This window comes from Gorilla gorilla, chromosome 5 (assembly GCF_029281585.2).
Source record: "Gorilla gorilla gorilla isolate KB3781 chromosome 5, NHGRI_mGorGor1-v2.1_pri, whole genome shotgun sequence".
NCBI classification, from domain to species: Eukaryota; Metazoa; Chordata; class Mammalia; order Primates; family Hominidae; genus Gorilla; species Gorilla gorilla.
Genome location: NC_073229.2, coordinates 20611020 through 20632746, shown reverse-complemented (window position 1 = coordinate 20632746; position 21727 = coordinate 20611020). Strand labels below are relative to the sequence as shown.

At 47.8% G+C, this 21727-nt stretch overlaps 1 protein-coding gene across 14 annotated transcripts; it reads right to left on the bottom strand.

Annotated features, from left to right (window-relative positions):
- Positions 1 to 403: 403 nt before the first annotated feature.
- NQO2 (N-ribosyldihydronicotinamide:quinone dehydrogenase 2) lies at positions 404 to 21295 on the bottom strand. 14 transcript variants are annotated; one of them, XM_063707288.1, is made up of 9 exons: positions 19718 to 19960; positions 16019 to 16139; positions 15149 to 15305; positions 13238 to 13329; positions 9629 to 9793; positions 7145 to 7275; positions 4536 to 4649; positions 3174 to 3275; positions 404 to 680 (listed from the first exon to the last, which is right to left on the bottom strand). In XM_063707288.1, the coding sequence occupies exons 4-9, from the start codon at positions 13242 to 13244 to the stop codon at positions 504 to 506; spliced, it is 696 nt and encodes a 231-aa protein (XP_063563358.1). In that variant the 5' UTR covers positions 13245 to 13329; positions 15149 to 15305; positions 16019 to 16139; positions 19718 to 19960; the 3' UTR covers positions 404 to 503. The 14 variants fall into 14 exon arrangements, with proteins under 14 accessions (XP_063563358.1, XP_055246888.1, XP_018885299.3 ...); XM_055390913.2 differs by lacking the exons at positions 15149 to 15305; positions 16019 to 16139 and adding an exon at positions 17525 to 17761; XM_019029754.4 differs by lacking the exon at positions 15149 to 15305.
- Between the last annotated feature and the right edge of the window lie 432 nt (positions 21296 to 21727).

Genomic DNA, 21727 nt, shown 5'->3' with positions numbered 1-21727 from the left:
GTACACGGACGCCATGGAATACTATGCAGCCATAAAAAAACATGAAATCCTGTCCTTTGCAGTAATGTGGATGCAGCTGGAGGTCATTATCCTAAGTGAATCAACACAGAAACAAAACCAAATTCCCCATGTTCTAACTTATAAGTGGGAACTAAACAATGGATACACAGGGGTGAAAAGACGGGATCAATAGACGCTGGGAATCCAAAAGCGGGAAGGAAGGGAGGAAAGGAAGTGTTGAAAAACTATCTATTGGGAACTATGCTCACTATTTGGGTGATGGGATCAATAGAAGCCCAAACCCAGCGCCACACAATATTCCCCTGAAACAGTACTGCCCATGTGCTCCTTAAAGCTAAAATTAAAAACAAACAAAAAACAGAAAGAAAAAAGTATCCCCAGGTAGCTATGTTGTAATTTTATTTCATGACAGCACCATCTTCTCTTTGCCTGCGCCTGGGCCTCCTAGTGTGCTGCTTACATGATGCCCACGTGCCACAGAGTTATTGCCCGAAGTGCCAGTGGGTCGTGCAGGGGATGGGCTCTTCCTTCCAGATGGTCTGCAGCCTCTGGGACCACGCAGCCACCATCCCCTTTCTTTCTTCTTCGGATGCAATTTCAGGAGCAAAGCTGATCTGAGGGGCAAGGACTTTAAATCCACAGAAGTGTAATGTGCCATGCTAAAGCCACAGGGGAAGAAAAGAACTCATTAGAAACTACACCTGTTACATACCATTTGGTTAAATGATTTAAGGGGGGAAATGGTGTGAAACAAACCTTCAAAAAATCATAAAGCAACCTTAATGTTACAGGCAACTGAAAGCTAAACTTCCCTATGGCTTTAGGACACAGCCTTGCATAAGAGCCGTGAAGAACTTGGGGCAGTTGCAATTTCCAAGCTCTATTTTTATAACTGCAATTAACCTACAATCTTTGCAACTGATTCAGATGCCAAACATTATAGTTCTGCTTGATTGGGCAAATTATGGTACATTCACACTATAGATTATACCAGAATGAGGTTATTCTAGCTATAATATATACCATGGAAGTTTGTTCAAGATATCTGTTAAATGAAAATAACAAACAAATTTTAAGCAGTATTTATGATATACCATTCATGTAAAAGAGCAGTAAATGTAATAAACCTATAATAAAAATTATGTATGTGAGAAAATATATAGGCCCTAAGAAAATAAATCAAACCATTTAAAGTGATTCTTTCTGAGGTGGGGGGGATTAAAGGGACTTTCTCTTTTTATATTTCATATTGTCTCTCTTTTTTTTTTGCCATAATATGTACTTCTGCAAACTGAAAAAAAAAGATTTTTTTAAAAGCAAGAAGAATTTGAACTTGGCTAATGACACATAAGAGACCAGTTGGCCTGTGAAGAAGCAAGGTCAGGTTTGTAAATTATCATTTCCTTCAGTAGACTATCAGTAACTGGAATCACATACTTTTTCCTTTCAAAGAGGACCACTTTTTTTCTAAAAATATCACACTCAGTCCTCTGCATTACTTCCTTTAAAACCCACACCCTCATCCAGGCCTGCCCTGTCAGGTGGGGAGTGAGAGGCCCACACACCACTATCCACATTTTTTCCCTCAGGCAACATGATTTTATTTATTTGTTTGTTTGCTTGCTTGTTTTTGAGGTGGATTCTCATTCTGTTGCCCAGGCTGGAGTGCAGTGGTGCAATCCTGGCTCACTGCAACCTCTGTCTCTCAGGTTCAAGCGATTCTGCTGCCTCAGCCTCCCAAGTAGCTGGGACTACAGGTGCCCGCCACCACACTCGGCTAATTTTTGTGTTTTAGTAGAGATGGGGTTTTGCCATGTTGGCCAGGCTGGTCTCAAACTCCTGATCTCAGGTGATCCACTGCCTCAGCTTCCCAGAGTGCTGGGATTACAGGCGTGAGCCACCGCACCCGGCCTCAGACAACATGACTTTGTTACTGGAAACCAACTAAGAAAAAATTATGATTAGGAGGAGAAAACAGGAAATGGTTGGGGTCAAAAACCAATATTCAGCAATCAATAGCTTTCACCAATCAAAAGAACTTTTAGAAGATATAATTGAAGACAAAATCCTATTTATAATAGCAAACAACAACAAAAGCAAGGAATGAACTTAGTCAATGTGCACTGCCTGTAGGAGGAAAAATCTTTGTGTTTTGAAAGGACATAATAGGATTAATTTCTCTGATATATGAAGAGTGCTGACAAATAGAAAATTAAAAAATACCAACCCAATAGGACATGGGCAAGGCACGTGCACCTAGAGAGAGTTCACAGAAAAGTGGTGACCGCGTGCATTTTCCCAGCAAACTCCCTACCCCTCAAGAACGAGCTCTCCCGCTGTCTTGACAAACCTCCCTTAAACAACCTGGAAGAACAGTTGACCCCTAGGTTTCTGGGTTCCCTGGAGCCCCTGACCTGGAGTCTGCTCCCCACTCCCTCCCTCTGCCACCCCTCACCAGGGGTTCCTTCATGGGACACCCCAGCATGTTGGAACTGCTCTGCCCACCACCTTCCCTTTGGCAGGTGGCCACTACTCGGCCACATTTCAGGCCCAGGGACACTCACGCAGGCACCAAGAGGTCCCCTGGGGAAGCAGGCCTGGGAGGGGCCTGCGTACTGGGAGGTGGGTGTGGGCTGACTCCATAGGCCCCTTGCCCCTGTGGGGGTTGGCATGGCCAGCAAAGACCAGCACGCAGCCATCAGAATGCAGGGCCTGGGGTGCCACTTGCCAGGGTCCAAGGGCAGTGCTGCCCTCACCAAGCACTGCCAGAGCCATATGGATGGCCTCCACCCGCACGTATCACAACACACGCAGGGCCACCTTGGGGCCACTCTGCTGACCAGGCTAAGCAGGTTTGGCTTAGCTTCCGCCCAAACCATATCAAAAGCTATAATTAGGGCATGTTTTCCCTATTGGTCAAGCTTTTCAAATCTGTCAAGTAAAGCATTTAAAAGGGGCAAAATGTTATAATTTTCTTGTATCCAGGGGAGTCAAAATGGTGTGGGGCATCACGCTTCCATCCCATCTCATCTCGCCCCTCGGGGAGCTGAGGGCATGTATGTGTGTGCGTGTGTGTGTGTATGCATGTGTGCATGTGTGTGTCTGTGTGTGCGTGTGCCAACAAGCAAGGGAGCCACTCGCAGCTGGTCTACCTGGAGTGGCCACAGGAAGTATCGAGAATCTCCATTGACTCCTGTCTTCGTGTACATCTCGGCCGTGCCTCCCGTGGTTACGGAAAGGAGCGCTAATTTACCCTGCAAGGGAGAAAGCAGATGCATTTGTGTGGACTCCAGAAGAGGACAGAAATGTTGCCGAGCCTCCAGCACACGGGCTCAGCACAGCCAGCAGGGAACATGCGTGTGGACACCCTCCAGGGATGGACAAATGCAACACTCCCATCCATAGGTGACAATGACATCCCAAGAGGAGGAGGAGACAATCCAAGTGAATGGACCAAGCAGACACAGAAGCTCTAACATGCCCAGGTTGCTGGTGGAAACCTGGTTTCCATGACACCATGTGTGATGGATACGGCCGAGGCACTGACCACAGGACAAGGTTCCCAGCACACAGGGCCGCTTAGTAAGTGGTAGCACCATTCATGGTCCAAGACACATCTTGGTTACTCAGTATGTTTCCCTTAGGTGCATTTATTTTCTGAAGCTTTTAGAATTTAAAAATCATTCCTTTTTTTTTTTCTTTTTTTTCTTTTCTTTTTTTTTTTTTTTTGAGACAGTCTCGCTTTGTCACCCAGGCTGGAATGCAATGGTGCGATTTTGGCTCACTGCAACTTCCACCTCCCAGGTTCAAGCCAGTCTCCTGCCTCGGCCTCCCAAGTAGCTGGGACTACAGGCGCCTACCACCATGCCCGGCTAATTTTTGTATTTTTAGTAGAGACGGGGTTTCACCATGTCAGCCAGGCTGGTCTTGAACTCCTGGCCTCAAGTGATCCACCCTCCTCGGCCTCCCAAATTGCTGGGATTACAGGCGTGAGCCACTGCACCCGGCCTTAAAAATCATTGTTTTAGTAAGAATTCATAGCTACCACGTGTTGCACATCTACCAGATTCCATGCCCTCCTCATCCTGCCACGTGGGTGTCGCATGGTCTTTTCTCACAGCAGGCACACGATGCTCAAGGGGGTGAACTTGTGCCAGGCCAGGGCTGGGCTCTGCACCAGGGAGATACTCTCTCTGGAGCCAGGGCTGGCCACTGGGTTGCCCACATAAGATTGCCCAGGTCCCCCGTCACCTGACACCTGGCCCACTCCCTTGTTTGCCATGCGTGTAGTATGCTGTGGATGTGTTTGCAGCCCCACCAGACAAAAAGCTCCACGATTTCAGAAACGATGCTGTGTCCACCCGTGTGCAGCCCATGGTGCTTTGTACATAGTGGGTGCCCAATCGATATTTGCTAAGAAAAGGAAGCAAACTAGAAATATAACTCGATAGAAGACGCATCCTCTGTCCCCTCACTCCAACTATCCATAGTGATCCTTATCCAAGAGCACATACCTGGAGCAAACCGGAATCGTAGAATCCTGGGATGTCAAAGGCAAAGCCCTGGCACAGCACCCTATCCATCCAGCCCTTCAGGATGGCCGGCACGCTGAACCAGTACAGTGGGAACTGTGGGCGGCAACACCAAAGAGAAACTGAGGCTGCGGCTCGCCTCAGGTTTCCTAGTTTAGTTTATCTGGTGATTCGGAATGAAGCCCACAGCCCTCCTCTTCCCTGGCAGCTGGGCAGGTGAGGGTAACCCTTATGGTCAGCTCTGAAAGGTGCAGTGTGGGTGTCAGACGGGAACGGAGTTGACAATGGTCCTTGTTGCTGTTACAGGTAGCTCTGCATCCCCCAGTGATGACAGCCCCTGATGCTGGCCCTGGGCGGGCAGGGAGGGGACGAGGAGCTGTGCACAACACCAGCTTTGGAGCAGCAGTCTGTGATCAAGCCAGTCAAAAGGAAGAGTATGGAAAAGCATGCCCCTTCGCCTGCCTGGGGTGTGTTGTTAGCATCTGGAAGTCAGACTGAGTTAGGTGCTGAGCATCTATGGATTTAGACACCAACTAAAGTCATGTTTGTATTCCTTAGACCAGCGCTAAGATCTCCCTATCCCATAGATGCCCTAACATTACATCCAGTGTTACTGCCTGGGAAGGGAAATAAACATAGGCAATCATCTGTTACCAAAGGTGGAAGACAATGTCTCTTGTGCTTTCCATATAAAACAAACTCAGGACTTGGCATTGAAACCCAAGCTCCACAACCTGCTGCTGTGTGACATTGGCAAGTTACTTGACCTCCCTGTGCCTCCTTTTTCCTGATTCATCAAATAGGGCTACTAATAGTTCACAGCTCACAGCATCCTGGTGAGGATTCGAAGACACACCACACTGCCCAAAACAGAATCAATGCTCAGTGAGTGGTGGGCTCTGATATTAGTAGTGCAGTAGTGATGAATGAAATTTTTATTAATGTTGAATAAAAAAATAACTTATAATGCAGACCCTCTGGACAGACTATCAGAAAAAAAGGGAAAGCAGGGAAATGGAGTGAAATGAAGTGAAACAAAAGAAAGGCCATTATAGAAAGGCCAGGTCTTAGCCTACCCAGCCACCGGGTTATGGGAGTGGAGTGGGTGCGAGGAGGAAAGCGGGCTCCACGTGGCCGGCTGACCCGAGGGGGACAGGAGAAGCAGAGCAGAGAGCTCAGCGTGGCTCTGCTGGGACCACGCACCCCAGGATACAGGCCCGTCATACTGGCATGGTATTAAGGCGGAGATGGTAAACCACATGGTCACCTAGGCCTGAGGACTATGAGTCCACCCACCTGTAATTAGGACAAAGGACGTCCTGCACTTCATTCAGATTAGCAGCTCAAGGTCACTGAGTGAAGAAAGGGCTGGTGTCGGGAAGGGGTGTGCAGAGGCAAGCCTGGGCAGGGATGAGGCAGCCCTCCTCCCGCACATGCAGGTTGCTTTTATGAAGGCTTGGGAACCTCATCATTCTGGAAAGGTGATTTTGTCTGGAAAGTGGTCACATGCTCCTCATCCCCTGCCTTGCCCTCACATGGCGGACTCATGCAAACAGTGCTCTCGTTCTCCTACCCACTCCGCATCCTCAAGCAGGGTTGGAAAACAGAAATGATCTGAACCAATCAGATCCCTTGCTTGGAAATTCTGGATCTAGGGGATCCAGTCCCTGGCAAGCAGTGAGAGAGAACAGAGCCAAGAGGCAGAAAGGAGCAGATGGGAATCTGAGGACGAGAGCAGCTACAGCTCTGTCCTTGGGATCCAGGAGGCCCAAGTGACCAGAGCACTTATAATAGATTCCCCTTTCCTTCTAGTTGGACAGGAATTTCTGTCACCCAACAATTCCCTCAAAGCTCATGTGCGTACTCTGCTGCCAGGTTTACACAGTCACAGCCATGCCTGCACATCTTCCTTGCAGTGGTGGGAAGTGGCCTGATGAGTCAGCACTCCTGGAGGGCATTTTGCGGGGCCAGTTCACTCTGCAGTGGCATCACCTCCTTGTGAACAAATACAGGAAGGTGGCTGGGCTGGGGGTGAAGCAACCACTGAGAGGGTAGAAACCAGAGATTTTCCCCTTAATGATCAGGATATTTAAGGCAGGATATTTAAGGAGATGCATTTGGCCTGATTTACCCTGATAAACATTTGTGCAGAGAAATGTGGTTCTCAAGCAGCCCCAGAATGTCTCAGGGCAGGAACGGGAAGAGAAGGGAAGCAACAAGACTGGCAGGTTTCAGATGATTCTTGGACCACTGGGCTAATGGAAAGATCCTTCATTCCTATTTACATGGCAGTCGGGATTTGGAGTGAGTGATATTGGCTACGTGGATATCCTTATCCGATTAGGTAAAGTGTTTAAAGTAGTGTTACATCTACGTACAGTGTTTAAAGTAGTGTTGTAACTAGGGGAAGTGTAACTAGGTGAAATGTTGTAACTAGGTGTTGTAACCAGGTTACAATATTTGCTCAGTAAGTGTGCAACTGTGCTCAAAACATTGATGCCACTTCCAGAAGCAGCACAAAATTCAATATTCAGAAAGAGTTTGTACATAAGATGAATCTGATTCAATATACTAATTAGAGAAAAACAAACCTGAAATATCACTAGGTCAGCCTCCCGAACCTTTTTCTGCTCATCAGTGATGTCGCTAGCCAGAGACCTTTGCTTGTAGGCTTCGTGGGTTTCCACTCCATAATTGAAAACCTCAGGATTAGAAAGAGTACCTGTGGGGGAAGAGGCCAAACATTCTCACTCCTAGGTAGGCATCCACAGCCCATCCCAACCATCCCAGTAGCACTGTGTATACTGGACTCCTCAGAGCAAGTCAAAGACATTTGCTGCAACCTGACCAGAAGCTGCACCCTGGGTCCGAGCTAGGGAAAGAGAAGCAGTCTGGGAGGGCCACTGATTGAGCACTTCCTACCTAGCAGGTGCTGTGCTCTACACACATCACCTTTCTTCCTAACAACTGGTGAGACTGGTGTATTTCCCAATTTACCAGAGAGCAAACTGACACCCAAGAGAGGCTGGATGTCTTGTTCAATGCCAAACAGGTCTAAAAAAATAAACTCTACACTTTAATTTCATGCTCACCTCCACATTTTTGACTATCTGTGTCTTGATTTACATATTTTATATTGCTTATCTTTAGCTCTTAACAGGTCACCATAGTGATTATTGTTTTTGATAGATTTGTCTGTTAGACTTAATACTAGTAATGAGTGGACTGTACACAATTACAGTATTAGAGTGTTCTGTGTACTTACTTTTACCAGTGGGTTTTACATCTTCAAATGTTTTCTTTTTGCACATTAGTGTTTTTCTTTCTTATTGAATTCCCTTTAGCATTTCTTGTAAGGTGGGTCTGGTGGTGGTGCATTTTCTCAGCTTTTCTTTGTTTGGGAAAGACTCTCTCTCTTTCAGAGTTGAAGGCTAGATTTGCTGGGTACAGTATTCTTGGTTGACAGTTTTGTTCTTTCAGCACTTTGAAAATGTCCCACTCCCTCCCGGCCTATATGTTTTCTGTTGAGAAGTCTGTTGCCAGATGAACTGGAGCTCTGTTACATGTTATTTGCTTTTAGGATCCTCTTTTTGTTCTTGACCTTTGAGAGTTTAATAATTATATGCCTTGGGGTAGTCCTATTTGAGTCAAATCTGTTTATTCTATGACCTTCCTCTACCAGGATATTTATCTCTTTCTGAAGTTTTGGAAAATTTTCTGTTATTATTTCTTTGAATAAGCTTGCTATGCCTTGCTCTTGCTCAGCTTCCTCTTAAGCACCAATCATTCTTAGATTTGGTCTTTTGAGGTAACTTTCTGTATTTTGTAAGAAATCTCCATACCTTTTTCTTTTTTCTCCTCTATGTATTTTCAAATCGCCTGTCTTTGAGTTCACTGCTTTTTTCTTCTGCTTCATCCATTCTGCTGTTGAGAGCCTCTAATGAATTTTTCAGCAAATGTATTTCTAGTTCCAAGATTTGTTTGATTTTTTAAAAATTATTTCAATCTCTTTGTAAAATTTAACTGATAAATTTCTGAATTGCTTTTCTGTGTCATCTTGAGGATTACCGTATTTCCTTAAAAGTGCTATTCTGAATTCTTGGTCAGAGAGTCCAAACAGTGCTGTCTCGTTAGGTTCAGTCACTGGTTCCTTGCTTTGTCTGTGTGGAGAGGTCATGGTTCCCTGTTTACTGTTGTTTCTTGTGGATGACATCTATTAATTTCAGTCTTCTGTGTCTGACTTGTTTTCATTTTTATTACATATATATTTGCTTAGAAAGTCTTTGCAACTTTCTTATTAATTTTTTTTTTTCCTCTACTAAGTCACCACCTGCTTTTTGGCACTAGATGGTGGTTTATGCCCACGTTTGCCTCAGCTCTAGTAACCTACTGTTCAGAGTGTGCCAGTCCTGAATATGAGAGGTTCCAAAGGGGATAGCATGGTAGTGTGGGAAGGCTGGCTAGCAGCTCATGCCCAGGAAACCTGCTGAATGTACCTCCTACAGTGTGGTGCTGCTGAACAGCCACTCTGGTTTGGCATCTCCTTTGTCTAAGTTACAGATCAGAGTTTCCAGGGCTGGGGACAATACTCCCATCTCCCTCCTTTGTCTCTGGCTGTTGTCAGGGATATTTCTCCCTTTAGGCACTCCTGATGCTTCCTGTGGGTTGAGGCAGGAACAGGTCTCCTTCCTGCCTGTTTCTGGGAACCCCAGAAAATTGAGAAGCTGATTGTCCCCCTTGATCTCTTTTCCAGTGTAGAACCTGTGAGTTGGGAGGAAATTTCCCACCCAGCTGGTGCCGGGTAGTTTGTGAGGAGGGGTGTCGTGGATATGATAGTCCAACCTCTTACCGTCTGCTTGGAGTTGTTTCACTTATGTGTGGTCTTGGGAACTATTTCATCTTCATATTTGACTTCTGGGATATTGCTGGTGATAATCCCAGTGCTATCTATTTGTTTTTGGAAAGTGAAGCTAGCTTGCTTCTATAATGCCATTTTGCAGCTGGAAGTCAACATTTTTTAAAGTAAAAAACATAAAGATGGTTTTTACAAATAAAGCATTTATCCCATGACTCACCAGTGATATCTTTGTTTGTGGCCCTCGGCTCAAAGTTCATGGCATACAAATCAGACACTGTGACGGTGCAGCCCTGCCTGCTCAGTTCATCTACAGCCACATTCTTCAAGGATCCGTTGAAAGACCTGGGTTCCTGGTGTGCATAGACAATGAGTACTTTCTTACCTAAATCAGGATAAGAAACAGTTCCTCTTGAAGAACAACCTCTCTCTGTTAAATTCAATGAAGACTAAGATGAAAATTGAATGTTCAGGTGCATCATAGTAATTGAAGCTAAGAAATATCAAATTTTCTTTTCTTTCTGTCTCTCTCTCTCTTTTTTTTTAGACAGTCGCACTCTGTCACCCAGGCTGGAATGCAGTGGCATGATCTCAGCTCACTGCAACCTCTGCCTCCCAGGTTCAAGTGATTCTCATGCCTCAGTCTCCTGACTAGCTGGGACTACAGGTGTGTTTCGTGGGAAGTCAGGGACCCCGAACGGAGCAACCGGCTGAGGCCATGGCAGAAGAATATAAATTGTGAAGATTTCGTGGACATTTATTAGTTCCCCAAATTAATACTTTTGTAATTTCTTACGCCTGTCTTTACTGCAATCTCTGAATGTAAATTGTGAAGATTTCATGGACAGTTATCACTTCCCCAATCAATACCCATGTGATTTCCTATGCTTGTCTTTACTTTAATCTCTTAATCCCATCATCTTCGTAAGCTGAGGAGGATGTATGTTGCCTCAGGACCCTGTGATGATTGTGTTAACTGCACAAATTGTTTGTAGAGCTTGTGTGTTTGAACAATATGAAATCTGGGCACCTTGAAAAAAGAACAGGATAACAGCAATGTTCAGGGAACAAGAGAGATAACCTTAAACTCTCACTGCTGGTGAGCCAGGTGGAACAGAGCCATATTTCTCTTCTTCCAAAAGCAAATGGGAGAAATATCGCTGAATTCTTTTTCTCAGCAAGGAACATCCCTGAGAAAGAGAATGCGTCCCTGAGGGTGGGCCTCTGAAATGGCCGCTTCAGGGGGGCGGCTGTCTTTTATGGTCCAGCTGTAGGGATGAAATAAGCCCCAGTCTCCCATAGCACTCCCAGGCTTATTAGGACAAGGAAATTCCTGCCTAATAAATTTTGGTCAGACCGGTTGTCTGCTCTCAAACCCTGGCTCCTGATAAGATGTTCTCAATGACAATGTGTGCCCAAAACTTCATTAGCAATTTTAATTTCACCCCGGTCCTGTGGTCCTGTGATCTCGCCCTGCCTCCATTTGCTTTATGATATTCTATTACCTTGTGAAGCACGCGATCTCTGTGACCTACACTCTATTTGTACACTCCCTCCCCTTTGGAAGATCACTAATAAAAACTTGCTGGTTTTACGGCTCGGGGGCATCACGGAACCTGCCGACATGTGATGTCTCCCCTGGACACCCAGCTTTAAAATTTCTCTCTTTTGTACTCTGTCCCTTTATTTCTCAGACCGGCCGACACTTAGGAAATATAGAAAAGAACCTACGTGAAATATTGGGGGTGAATTTCGCCCAATATCTGGCTGAATTTCCCCCGATAGATGTGTGCCACTATGCCCAGCTAATTTTTTGTATTTTTAGTGCAGATGGGATTTTGCCATGTTGGCCAGGCTGGTCTTGAACTCCTGGCCTCAAGTGATCCACCTGCCTTGGCCTCCCAAAGTGCTGGGATTACAGGCATGAGCCACCGCACTTGGCCAGAAACACCAAACTTTCTTTTCTTTTTTCTTTTTTTTTTGAAACAGAGTTTTGCTCTTGTTGCCCAGGCTAGAGCAACGATCTCAGCTCACTGCAACCTCTGCCTCCCGGGTTCAAGCAATTCTCCTACCTCAGCCTCCTGAGTAGCTGGGATTACAGGCATGCGCCACCACGCCCAGATAATTTTTTGTATTTTTAGTTAAGACAGGGTTTCTCCATGTTGGTCAAGCTGGTCTCGAACTCCCGACCTCAGGTGATCTGCCCACCTTGGCCTCCCAGAGTGCTGGGATTACTGGTATGAGCCACAGCACCTGGCCCCAGAAATACCAAACTTTCTAATAGGTGGCAGTTTTAAAGTAATGGGCATTTAAAAAATCCAGTTATTCATAGCTCAACATCACAATACAATGGGTCAAATTATATCTCCTCAAAAATACCACCACTAAATCTTTTAAAAGAGCAACCTAATTTGATTATCCTCTATAAGAAGGTTTAGACCAGCTCCCTAACACCAAAATAAAGAACTGCTGGAATTAATCTTCCATGCTAACCCTACATTTGCAGATATCAGCTACAGGTACCTTTCAGTGTGGCACAGTTCTGCTTCCATCTCCCCCAGTCCATCAAATCTGACACTTAAACAAAACATGAGGAATCAGACCCGCTGGTCTCATGGGAAGGCAGGGCCACATGGAGCCCATCTTTCAGTGGTGATGCTGATAACAAAGAGGACTCTAGGAAGAGTCAGGCCCTCCTGGCACTGGCAGTATCGTTCACACCAGGGGCTTCTGAAGCAGTATTTTGCTCATTGGAAAGAGTCTCCAGGCTTATATACTGACTTCCTCTGGAAGGCAGCCTGGTGATTTGCTTAATTAAATTTACCCTGGTCACCTTTAAGAAGATGTTAAACTCTTGATTTAAATTTTTCATAATGACACTTTAAGGAGAAAATACACGTATCAGTTTGAAGCAACGGGTTTCAGGGCATTGAGCTGACTACAAAGGTTGAATTCCATAAGTTAGATTCATGGTTAACATTTTAATTTTACTTTCTCAGACTCTTATTTCAATAAAGGAACTATACTTAGGGGCTTAACAGGAGAATAGATGCAAATGAAATACCTACACCAATGGTTCTCAACTGGGGCAGTGTTGTGCCTGCTAGGGGACATTTCTCAATGCCTGGAGACATTTTGCTTTGTCACAGCTAGTGTGGGAGGGGTGCTACTGGCATCTGGTGGGCAGAGGCCAGGGATGGTGCTAAACATGGTGCACAGGATAACCCCCCAAAACATAGGATTATCTGGCCCAAAATGTCAGTAGTGCCAAGGTCGAAAATCCGAATCTACACTATAATGTATAGAATAAGGTGAATCCGTGTGTTCTAACATGAAAGGCTCTCCATGTTATATCGTTAGGTGAAATAAAAAAGTTGCAAGATTGCATGTTCATGTATATGTGCATGATAAGCAGTTGCAAAAGCAAAGATAGAATCGTACCGAATTTTTACCCAAGATGCCTCCTGGGGCTCATTCACTTGAGCCCCTGCTATGGCCCAGGGAGAATTTCAGGGCCTGGAGGCACAGCAAAGACAGGATAGGCAGGGCCCCACTTTTGAGGAACCTAAATTCTGGAGGGAGTCGAAAGGAACAATGAAACAAGTGAGAACATAGAAAACAAGATAATTCCAGATAGTTTATACACTTCCACGTGGCTTGGATTTTTTACGACAATGTATCCAATTTCTGATTAAGAGTCTAACTCCTACCTGGAAGGTCAATGTGGGAGGGTCACTTGAGCTCAGGAGTTTGAGACCAGCCTGGGCAATACAACAAAATCCCATCTCAAAAGAAAAAAAAGTCTTACTCCACAACAGTGAATCATTACCTGCCATAGCGTAAGAAGATGGATTCCTTCTCTCTGATTTGATGGGTGGCTGGGGCTTTCCTGCGTAGTCTCTCTTCAGCGAGTCCAGCAATCTGGAAGACAAAATGAACCCAGTGGGGGTGGGGAGAGGCATAGGTGAGGTCGAATGTACCACATCTAGGCATCACTGCTGCTTCCTGACAGACACGCAAACACATCAGAGAAAGACCTCTCAAGAGAGGCCAGGAATCTTCTGGAGATTTAGGCCTCAGAGGACAAGCCACGCAGGATGTCAAAACCCATACTTTTTTCCTTTTTTGAGAGGACTCAGAACCTTCCATCCAGACAGTCATATAGCAAAGGACCCAGGAAATGAGCCACGGTAGGAAGCAGGAGTTGAGCCTCCTTGGCCTTCCTGCCTTCCCCAGTTTTCCCCGTAGATCCAGCAGAAGGCTGGGGGATCAGTGAACCGCCACACCACCAACGGGTGCGTGCACTCCTCGGCTGGTGCCAGACACTGGTGGGCCAGCACTGGCAGTTGTCGGCCCTTCCCCTCACTTGAAAATAATGGGAGTTGGCTTAGACCCAGGCTCTAACCAGAAGTCTCAGAGATTCTCCAGGGATGCAGCGGAGGCCAGAGGAGCAGAGGAGACCCCCGCATCGGACAGACTTGGTGCAATTTCCAGCTCTGCCCATTGTAGCTGTGGGCCCTGCAGCACATCCCTCCACCCCTCTGTGCCTCAACCTCCTCATCAACAAAGTCACAGCATGGCCCAGAAGAGTGAGAGAGAGACATTTGCTATGTGCGGTGGCTGGCACACAATGGGGCTCTGGAAAAACGTGAGTTCTCCCCAGGGGAGCCTTTGGCCTCACCCCCTCCTGGCCATCTCTGAAATTCTGGCTTCCTGCTGGGAGATACAAGGAGACTCCAACAAACCCACTCTCCCTACCATAAAAAAACAGCTCAGATAAAACTTAACAACAACAAAGCAAACAACTCAATGCAAAAATGGGCAGAAGGCTTGTATAGGCTTTTCTCCAAAGATGTATGAATGGTCCGTAAGCCATGAAAAGATGCTTAGCATCACTAATCATTAGGGAAATGCAAATCAAAACCACAATGAGATCCCATATCACATGCATTAGAATGGCTACTACTACCAAAAAACAAAACAACACACGTAGGTGAGGACGCGGAGAAGTTGGAACCCCGTGCACCGCTGGGGAAAGGTCGAGTGCTGCCGCTGCTGGAGAGGTGCTGTGCCCCCAAAAATTACAATTAGAAAAATGAGAATTAACCTATGACTCAGCAATTCCATTCGTTACTCTGAACCCAAAAAACTGAAAGCAGGGTCTTGAAAACCACTTGCCCACCCATGTTCAAAGCAGCATTTTCCACAACAGCTAAAACATGGAAGCAACCCAAATGTCTATCAGTACATGAATGAAAACAGCCAGAAAATTCTACCCTTAAAAGTGGCTAAAATGAGGTCAGGCACCGTGGCTCACACCTGTAATCCCAGCACTTTGGGAGGCCGAGGCAGGTGGATCACCTGAGGTCAGGAGTCTGAGACCAGCCTGGCCAACATGGCGAAACTCCGTCTCTACTAAAAATACAAAAATTAGCCGGGCATGGTGGTGTGCACCTGTAATCCCAGCTACTCGGGAGGCTGAGACAGAGCGAGACTCTGTCCAAAAACACAAAAAACAAACAAACAAAAAAAGTGGTTAAAATGGTCAATTTTATGTGAGATGTTCTGTACCACAGTAGGAAAAAATGGGATAAAAAAACAATGCAGAGAGTGTGACTAGGGCTTAGTGTGAAGACACGCATCACGCATGTTGTGTCCAAACGACAATGTGAACCTATCAGTGTGTCTTTACAGCAAAACAAAAAGCACAGAGACACACAAAAGTGGTGCTTATCCCCACCAGGACTGGAATCTTGAGCAGGGCCTGAATGAGCATCTTCCAAGGCCCACTCCTTATCTCCAGCTGTCCAGGAGCACAGGCACAGGGCTGGGGTCTGCAGAATACTGCAAGAAGTGAGGTGGGTGCTGAGGAGTGGGCTCCACCCAGGCCAGGTGCCCTGTGGATGGAAAGGAAAAGAGGCTACATCATTGTGGCTGAAGCTGAGTTGGGGGCAGGCATGGGACTTAACAGAGTGGGGCACTGTCACTCCCCAAGAGGGCAGACAACTCTGATCATTCCAAACACCCAAAGGTGACTTCAAATCCTTCCCCATTCGCTTGACTTCACTGGACAGCTGGGAACCTGCATCTTTGGTGACTGAATATCCCCACTCTGGTTCCCTAAGGACAGACCCTGAATTGATTCCAGGAATCCATGCATCCAGGTAAGCACTACATTTCCTAGGCTGCCTTGCAGTTGAGATGGCCAGTGAGGTGTCAGCAGAAGTCACAGGCGGGGCTTCCAAGAAATACCTTCAAGAAGCTAACTCAGCTGGGGTTGGGAGGTGTGGGAGCTAGTTCCCTCTGGCTTTGTCGCTGGCTCTCTTCCCAGCTGGACTGTGGGATGATGCTAGGGCTCAGTCAGCCTTCTTGTCGTCCTGGGGATGGAGGCTATGCACCAAGGGCAGGGAGCAGAAATACCAAAGGAACCTGGATTCCCGGGGCTCTCTTGGGGCCGCAAGATGGTGGTGGATTGGCAACTGCAGATATTTGTGTTTATGTATTTTCCATGCAGAAACATCCACAATGGCACTGAGTCTGTAGCGAGGGCCATGCACTGTCTGTCTGAAAGTGCATAAGGGCTCCAGGCACAGGCTTTGTGTCCAAGTACCTTGCTGTGTTTAAGGTACATCACAGCACCGGAGAATGTGGGAGAGGTCACATTCATCCATTCAAAGCGCAGGGAGGTTCCTATTCTGACACCAGCAACACTTACAAGAATGAACCTAAAGCTGGGCAGTGAGGAAGGAAAGGAAAAAGAAAGTTTATGAATACAGGTAGTACTGTTTGAACCGGTAAGTTGCACTATAAATCACAATAAAAGATAGTCTGTATATCACTAAAACAGAAGAGTTGGCCTCCCTGAGGATGAGGCCTTTGGGTCTCCAGGCATTTGCCAGCTCTCCTAGCCTAGGGGCAGGGGCACCTGCACAGCCCTCTGCTTTTCCTAGAATTCTCAGCAGCGAGCATGTGTCAGTGAGAGACGTGGTTGTCTTAGCACTGAGGCTGAAATCCTGGATGTTCTTGGGAGGGCAGTGATTGTGAAGAACAAGCTACTTGTCCAGTTCCTGGGGGTCACTCCTCAAAGCCTCCCGATGAGGCAAGTTTACAGGATCCATGCTCCCTGAGCCAGCAGTGACACCCACACTTGGCAGTGGGAAGTGGGGCTGTAACTTACAGGGTGAGCCAAAATGGCGGGTCTGGAAAGGGATTATCTTAAAGGAAAAAGAGAGGAGAGTGAGTGACTTCCATCATTAGCTGGGAGGCTCTACAGTGCCCTGGTGGACAGTCACTGCCTGGAGGTGACTTTGTAGAAAGCAAACTTTGGCTATCACAATGCATAGGGAGGCCTGGGAAAGCCCAGGGAAGCAGAAGGCCCAGCACTTTGAGAGGCTGAGGCAGGAGATCACTTGAGCCTAGGAATTTGAGACCAGCCTGGGCAACATAGTGAGATCCCATCTCTACCAAAGATTTTTAAAAATTAGCCAGGTGTGGTGGTGCATGCCTGTAGTCCCAGCTACTCAGGGGGCTGAGATTAGAGGATTGCTCCACTCCAGACTGGGTGACAGAGTGAGACTCTGTTTCAAGAAAAAAGAGAAAGTAAAAGAAAAAAAAGAAAGCCTGTTTGGCTGAACTGTGGTTCAAAAAAAAAAAAGAGTTGGGTGGTGGTAGATGCAGTCAGGGAGGTGGGAGGGTTCTGACCTGACCCCTCCTAGGGTAGGGGTGAGGATTTTATTCTAAGCCTGACAGAAAGCCCTTGGAGCCTCTTAAGCTGGAGAGTAATATGGAATGATCGCCAGTTGCGGTGGCTCACACCTGTAATCCCAGCATTTTGGGGGGCCGAGGTGGGGGGATCACCTGAGGTCAGGAGTTTGAAACCAGCCTGGTCAATGTGGCAAAACCCCATCTCTACTAAAAAATACAAAAATTATCCGGGTATGGTGGCACGTGCCTGTAGTCCCAGCTACTTGGGAGGCTGAGGCAGGAGAATCACTTGAACCTGGGAGGTGGAGGTTGCAGTGAGTCAAGATTGTGCCATTGCACTCCAGCCTGGGCAACAGAGCAAGACTCTGTCTCAAAAAAGAAAAAGAAAATAGAGTGATATGAAATGATTTACCTTTGTAAACGTTGCCAGTGTTTCTGCAGACTGGGGGAACACCTTATCCTGATTCCCAAAGTGATTGCCCGAAAACATGTTGTTTGTATGAAATGCTTCATTTTCACTCCTCTAGACAGGGCATCCATTCTTCAGTGTCCCCAGCTCACCACTCCCTTTTGTATTCCTTGGCCCAGTTTACATGTTTACATCATATGCCTGGTGGCATGTGAGTTTGTGACTTCTGTCTCCATCCCCCTAGCGGTTAAGAATAAGAATCTGAGGTCCAAGAGCTGAGTGACTGACTCAGCTCTATTTGAGTGACTCAGCTCTATTTTCTATACTATTTGAAATAGTGGGGAAAGACCCCAACCCAGGCTCTTAACTTGCAGTGTGTCACTGTTCACTTGACCCCAGGCACTTCCCTTGGCACCCCATCCACAGCAGTGACAGTTCTCTCCCTTTTTAGAAACTATGCACCTACCCAGGCCTACAGGAAAAAAGAGCCATGTGGTTATTAAACTGTATATACCAGGTCAAATGGGCTCTGATATTTTTGACGTGTACATTATTTAATTTTAAGAAGTTATTTTGTAATGTTTTCACTTTTTTTCCTGTGCCTCTTTCCACGTGGACAGTCCCTGTGCTGGGCATTCTAACAGACAACGTTTCACAGTGTATTGAGTGTGTATTCAGGCTGCAGCTAAACCACTGCCTGCATACCCTTTTGTGCCCATTTTCCTATTTCTGGGACCTTAGGTTATTTCCATTTTTTCCCCAAAACTATAAACAGCACAGCTAGAAGTATATATTATTTAATACTTGTTCCTTTTCATGTATTTCTTTGGCTGTGATCTTCGGAGATTAAAGGTTAAACTGGTTTATTTTTTCAGAGATTAAAGGTTAAGCTGATTTTTGGCCGGGCGCAGTGGTTCATTAATCCCAGCACTCTGGGAGGCCGAGGCAGGCGGATCACCTGAGGTCAGGAGTTTGAGACCAGCCTGACTAATATGGTGAAACCCCATTTCTACTAAAAATACCAAAAATTAGCTGGGTGTAGTGGCACGCACCTGTAATCCCAGCTACTCGGGAGACTGAGGCAGGAGAATAGCTTGAACCCGGGAGGCAGAGGTTGCAGTGAGATTGTGCCATTGCACTCCTTGGGCAATAAGAGCGAAACTCCATCTCAAAAAAAAAAAAAAGAAAAAAAAAGGAAGAAGAATGAGTTCAAGACCAGCCTGGCCAATATAGTGAAACTCCCACCTGTACTAAAAATACAAAAATTAGCCGGGCATGGTGGCAGGCCCCTGTAATCCGAGCTACTCGAGGGGCTGAGCGGGGAGAATCGCTTGAACCTAGAAGGCAGAGGTTGCAGTGAGCTGAGATTGCCCCACTGCACTCCAGCCTGGGCAACAGAGTGAGACTCTTCTAAAAAAAAAAAAAAAAGAAAAAAGAAAAAGAGGGCCGGGAGCAGTGGCTCACGCCTGCAATCCCAGCACTTTGGGAGGCCCAGGCGGGCGGATCACGAGGTCAGGAGTTTGAGACCAGCCTGACCAACATGAAACCCGTCTCTACTAAAAATACCAAAAATTAGCCAGGCGTGGTGGCGCGCCCCTATAATCCCAGGTACTCGGGAGGCTGAGGCAGGAGAATTGCTTGAACCCGGGAGGCGGAGGTTGCAGTGAGCCGAAATCGTGCCACTGCACTCCAGCCTGGGCGACAGAGGGAGACTCCGTCTCGGGAAAAAAAAAAAAAAAAGCTGATTTTTTTTTCCCAGAGAGATTATAGGTTAGAGAAGCTGATTTTTCATTTTTTCCACACTGCCACAATGTCCTTGACAAAGGCAGCGCAAACCAGTGGTTCAGCCGCACCTTCAGGGCAGCGCTGGGCAGCGCACGGGCCTAAACCCCGGTACCCCCTTTACAGACTGACCTTGGGCCCGCTGATTCCTACTTGTAATATGACTATGATACCAGCACCTGCTCCATAGGGTTGAGGGCAGATTCCACCAGACGATTCGACACCGGGACCCTGCGTGTGGGCGCGTTCCGTGAGAGCCAAGCACGATCCTACGTACAGAATGGTCCCTGGCCCGGGCGCGACGACCCACAGGGCCATATGGCCGGCCAGCTGAAATCCCAGAGAGCGTTCTAGCCGTCCAGTCCGGGAACTGTCCTTCCCAAGTCCCCCGGTCCCCTACAGGGGATCACTCACCTTCAGACCAGCGCACGCCCCAGTAGGAGCCGCAGGACTGGGACCCGCGTCACCCCAAGGACCGCTCTAGGAGTTGCGCCAGGTTCCGGACGCACAGGGCCGCGCACTCGCAGACGCCTGGAGGGCGGGAGCGCTGCGACTGCGCCCCCGGGGACCACGGACCGGTGCCAACCTAAGCAGCCCGGAACCTGCCCCGCCCCGCGGGACTGCAGGCCTCTTTCCGCAGCGCGCCTACCACGCCGAGGCCCCGCCCACTCGCCCGCCCCGCCCTTGAGCCCCGCCCACACCCCCTCCCCGCTCCCCGAGCCCCGCCCACTCCCCGCCCCGGCGGTGCTGTGCCTCGCTCCGCGCCCGCCCACGCCCAGGCCCCGCCTCCACAGCGGCGTCCCGCCCCACCCACACCCCGCTTCGGCCCCTAAGCTCCGCCCACTCCCCGCCCCTGATGTCCATCTGGGGCCTCGCCCGGCGATCTGGGACTGGGGAGGATCCTGCTGACTTCCAGGCAGGTGGAAACTGGATTGATAGAAATCCAGCGCGGGGAGGCTGTGCCGAGAGGAGGGACGCCCCTTCCCTGCGCCTCCCGCTCCCCATCCCTGGCAGGTATCCCGGTCACAGAATGAGGGTCCGTGGTGCAACAGAAAGAATGAGCCACTGATACACTCTTCAGCTTGCTCGGATCTCCCGGGGAGTTACGCTGGTGAGAGAAACCAGTCCCAAAGGTCACTCACCGACGGCGCCGCTGGTGTACTGGTATTATGCAAGATGCCCTCGCAAAGGTCACGCACGGATGGTTCATTTATCCAAAGACCAGAGGAGAGAAATGCAGGACTCATTAGCAGTGCCCAGGAGATAGGGGGGCGGGTGGGTGTGGCTATAAAAACGAACCCAGGGGGTGCCTGTGAAGGAAATCTGCGTCCCGCGGAACGCAACACGCTGTTGGGTTACTGGACTGTCCTTTGTGAGATGCCACTATCGGGGGAAACCGGATGGCTCCACAGAAAAAGTTCGTTTAAAGGAAAATGGTTTAAGGCCAAGGAAATACCTAGAAAACGGAAAGTCTTGAAACCAGAGCCGGTGGGGAGTTATGGGGGGCGGTGCTGGTGAACAGTTTGGGCCGACTTTTTCCAGCGCTTGCTGGCTTCTGCCACCTCATTTGGCAGTCACCTGCCACTGTGACCTCCCCAAGTCCCTTCTCCAAACTCAATTCCTTGATTTCTGGTGTCCCGGGATGGCCCCACTCCAACAATAGAGCAGAAGGAAGGAAGGTTTCCCCGTGTTTAGAACGTTCCTAACGAAAATAACTGCAACTCTTGATTGCACCTCCTGAGGGTCGTTGGGACTTTCCCTCTCAGATACTTACTGGTTCATTCATTCGTTCATTTTGCTGTAACTCACAGTGGCCCTCCCCATCCTAAAGTGCACTGCTGGGATTGGTCTATGTGCTGATGATGTTCTCCTTGTCTTCAGAGATGAGAATGTGCCCTCCCTCCGAGATGCCCTCTTGCCCCTGAGTTCCCCAGCAGGAAACAGGCTGCCTTGTCTTGTGAATCCAGATCCTGGGAACAGTTTTCATTTAGGAATGGAACAGCAGGTCCTGGGAGCATTGGCGCCTGCGCGCCCATCATGCGCGTCTGTGATGCAACATCACCACCTTGTGGCGGCGAGGAGCTATGACAACGTGGACTGAGCAAGTTGCTCCCTGCTTGGGGTTGGAAGCTGGACTGGCCTAGTTCCCTGGGTCTTTTGTAACCTGAATGGTGGTAGATTCCAGGACAGTTCAGTAGGAGCCCATCCTCAAAAGGAAAATAACAGAACTTCCTGCTAATCTGGTATTGGGGCTGAGCAATTACTGCACACTAATGAGATTGACCATAACTGCATCCTGAGTTTGAGGAGGAGGTCATGCTACTAAAACGAGATAAAATCAGCTCCGACGACAAACATCATCTCTGGGGGTTTCTAGATTCTCACTTTTCATTTAATCCCCAGCTTAGTGGAATGCAAGAGTCG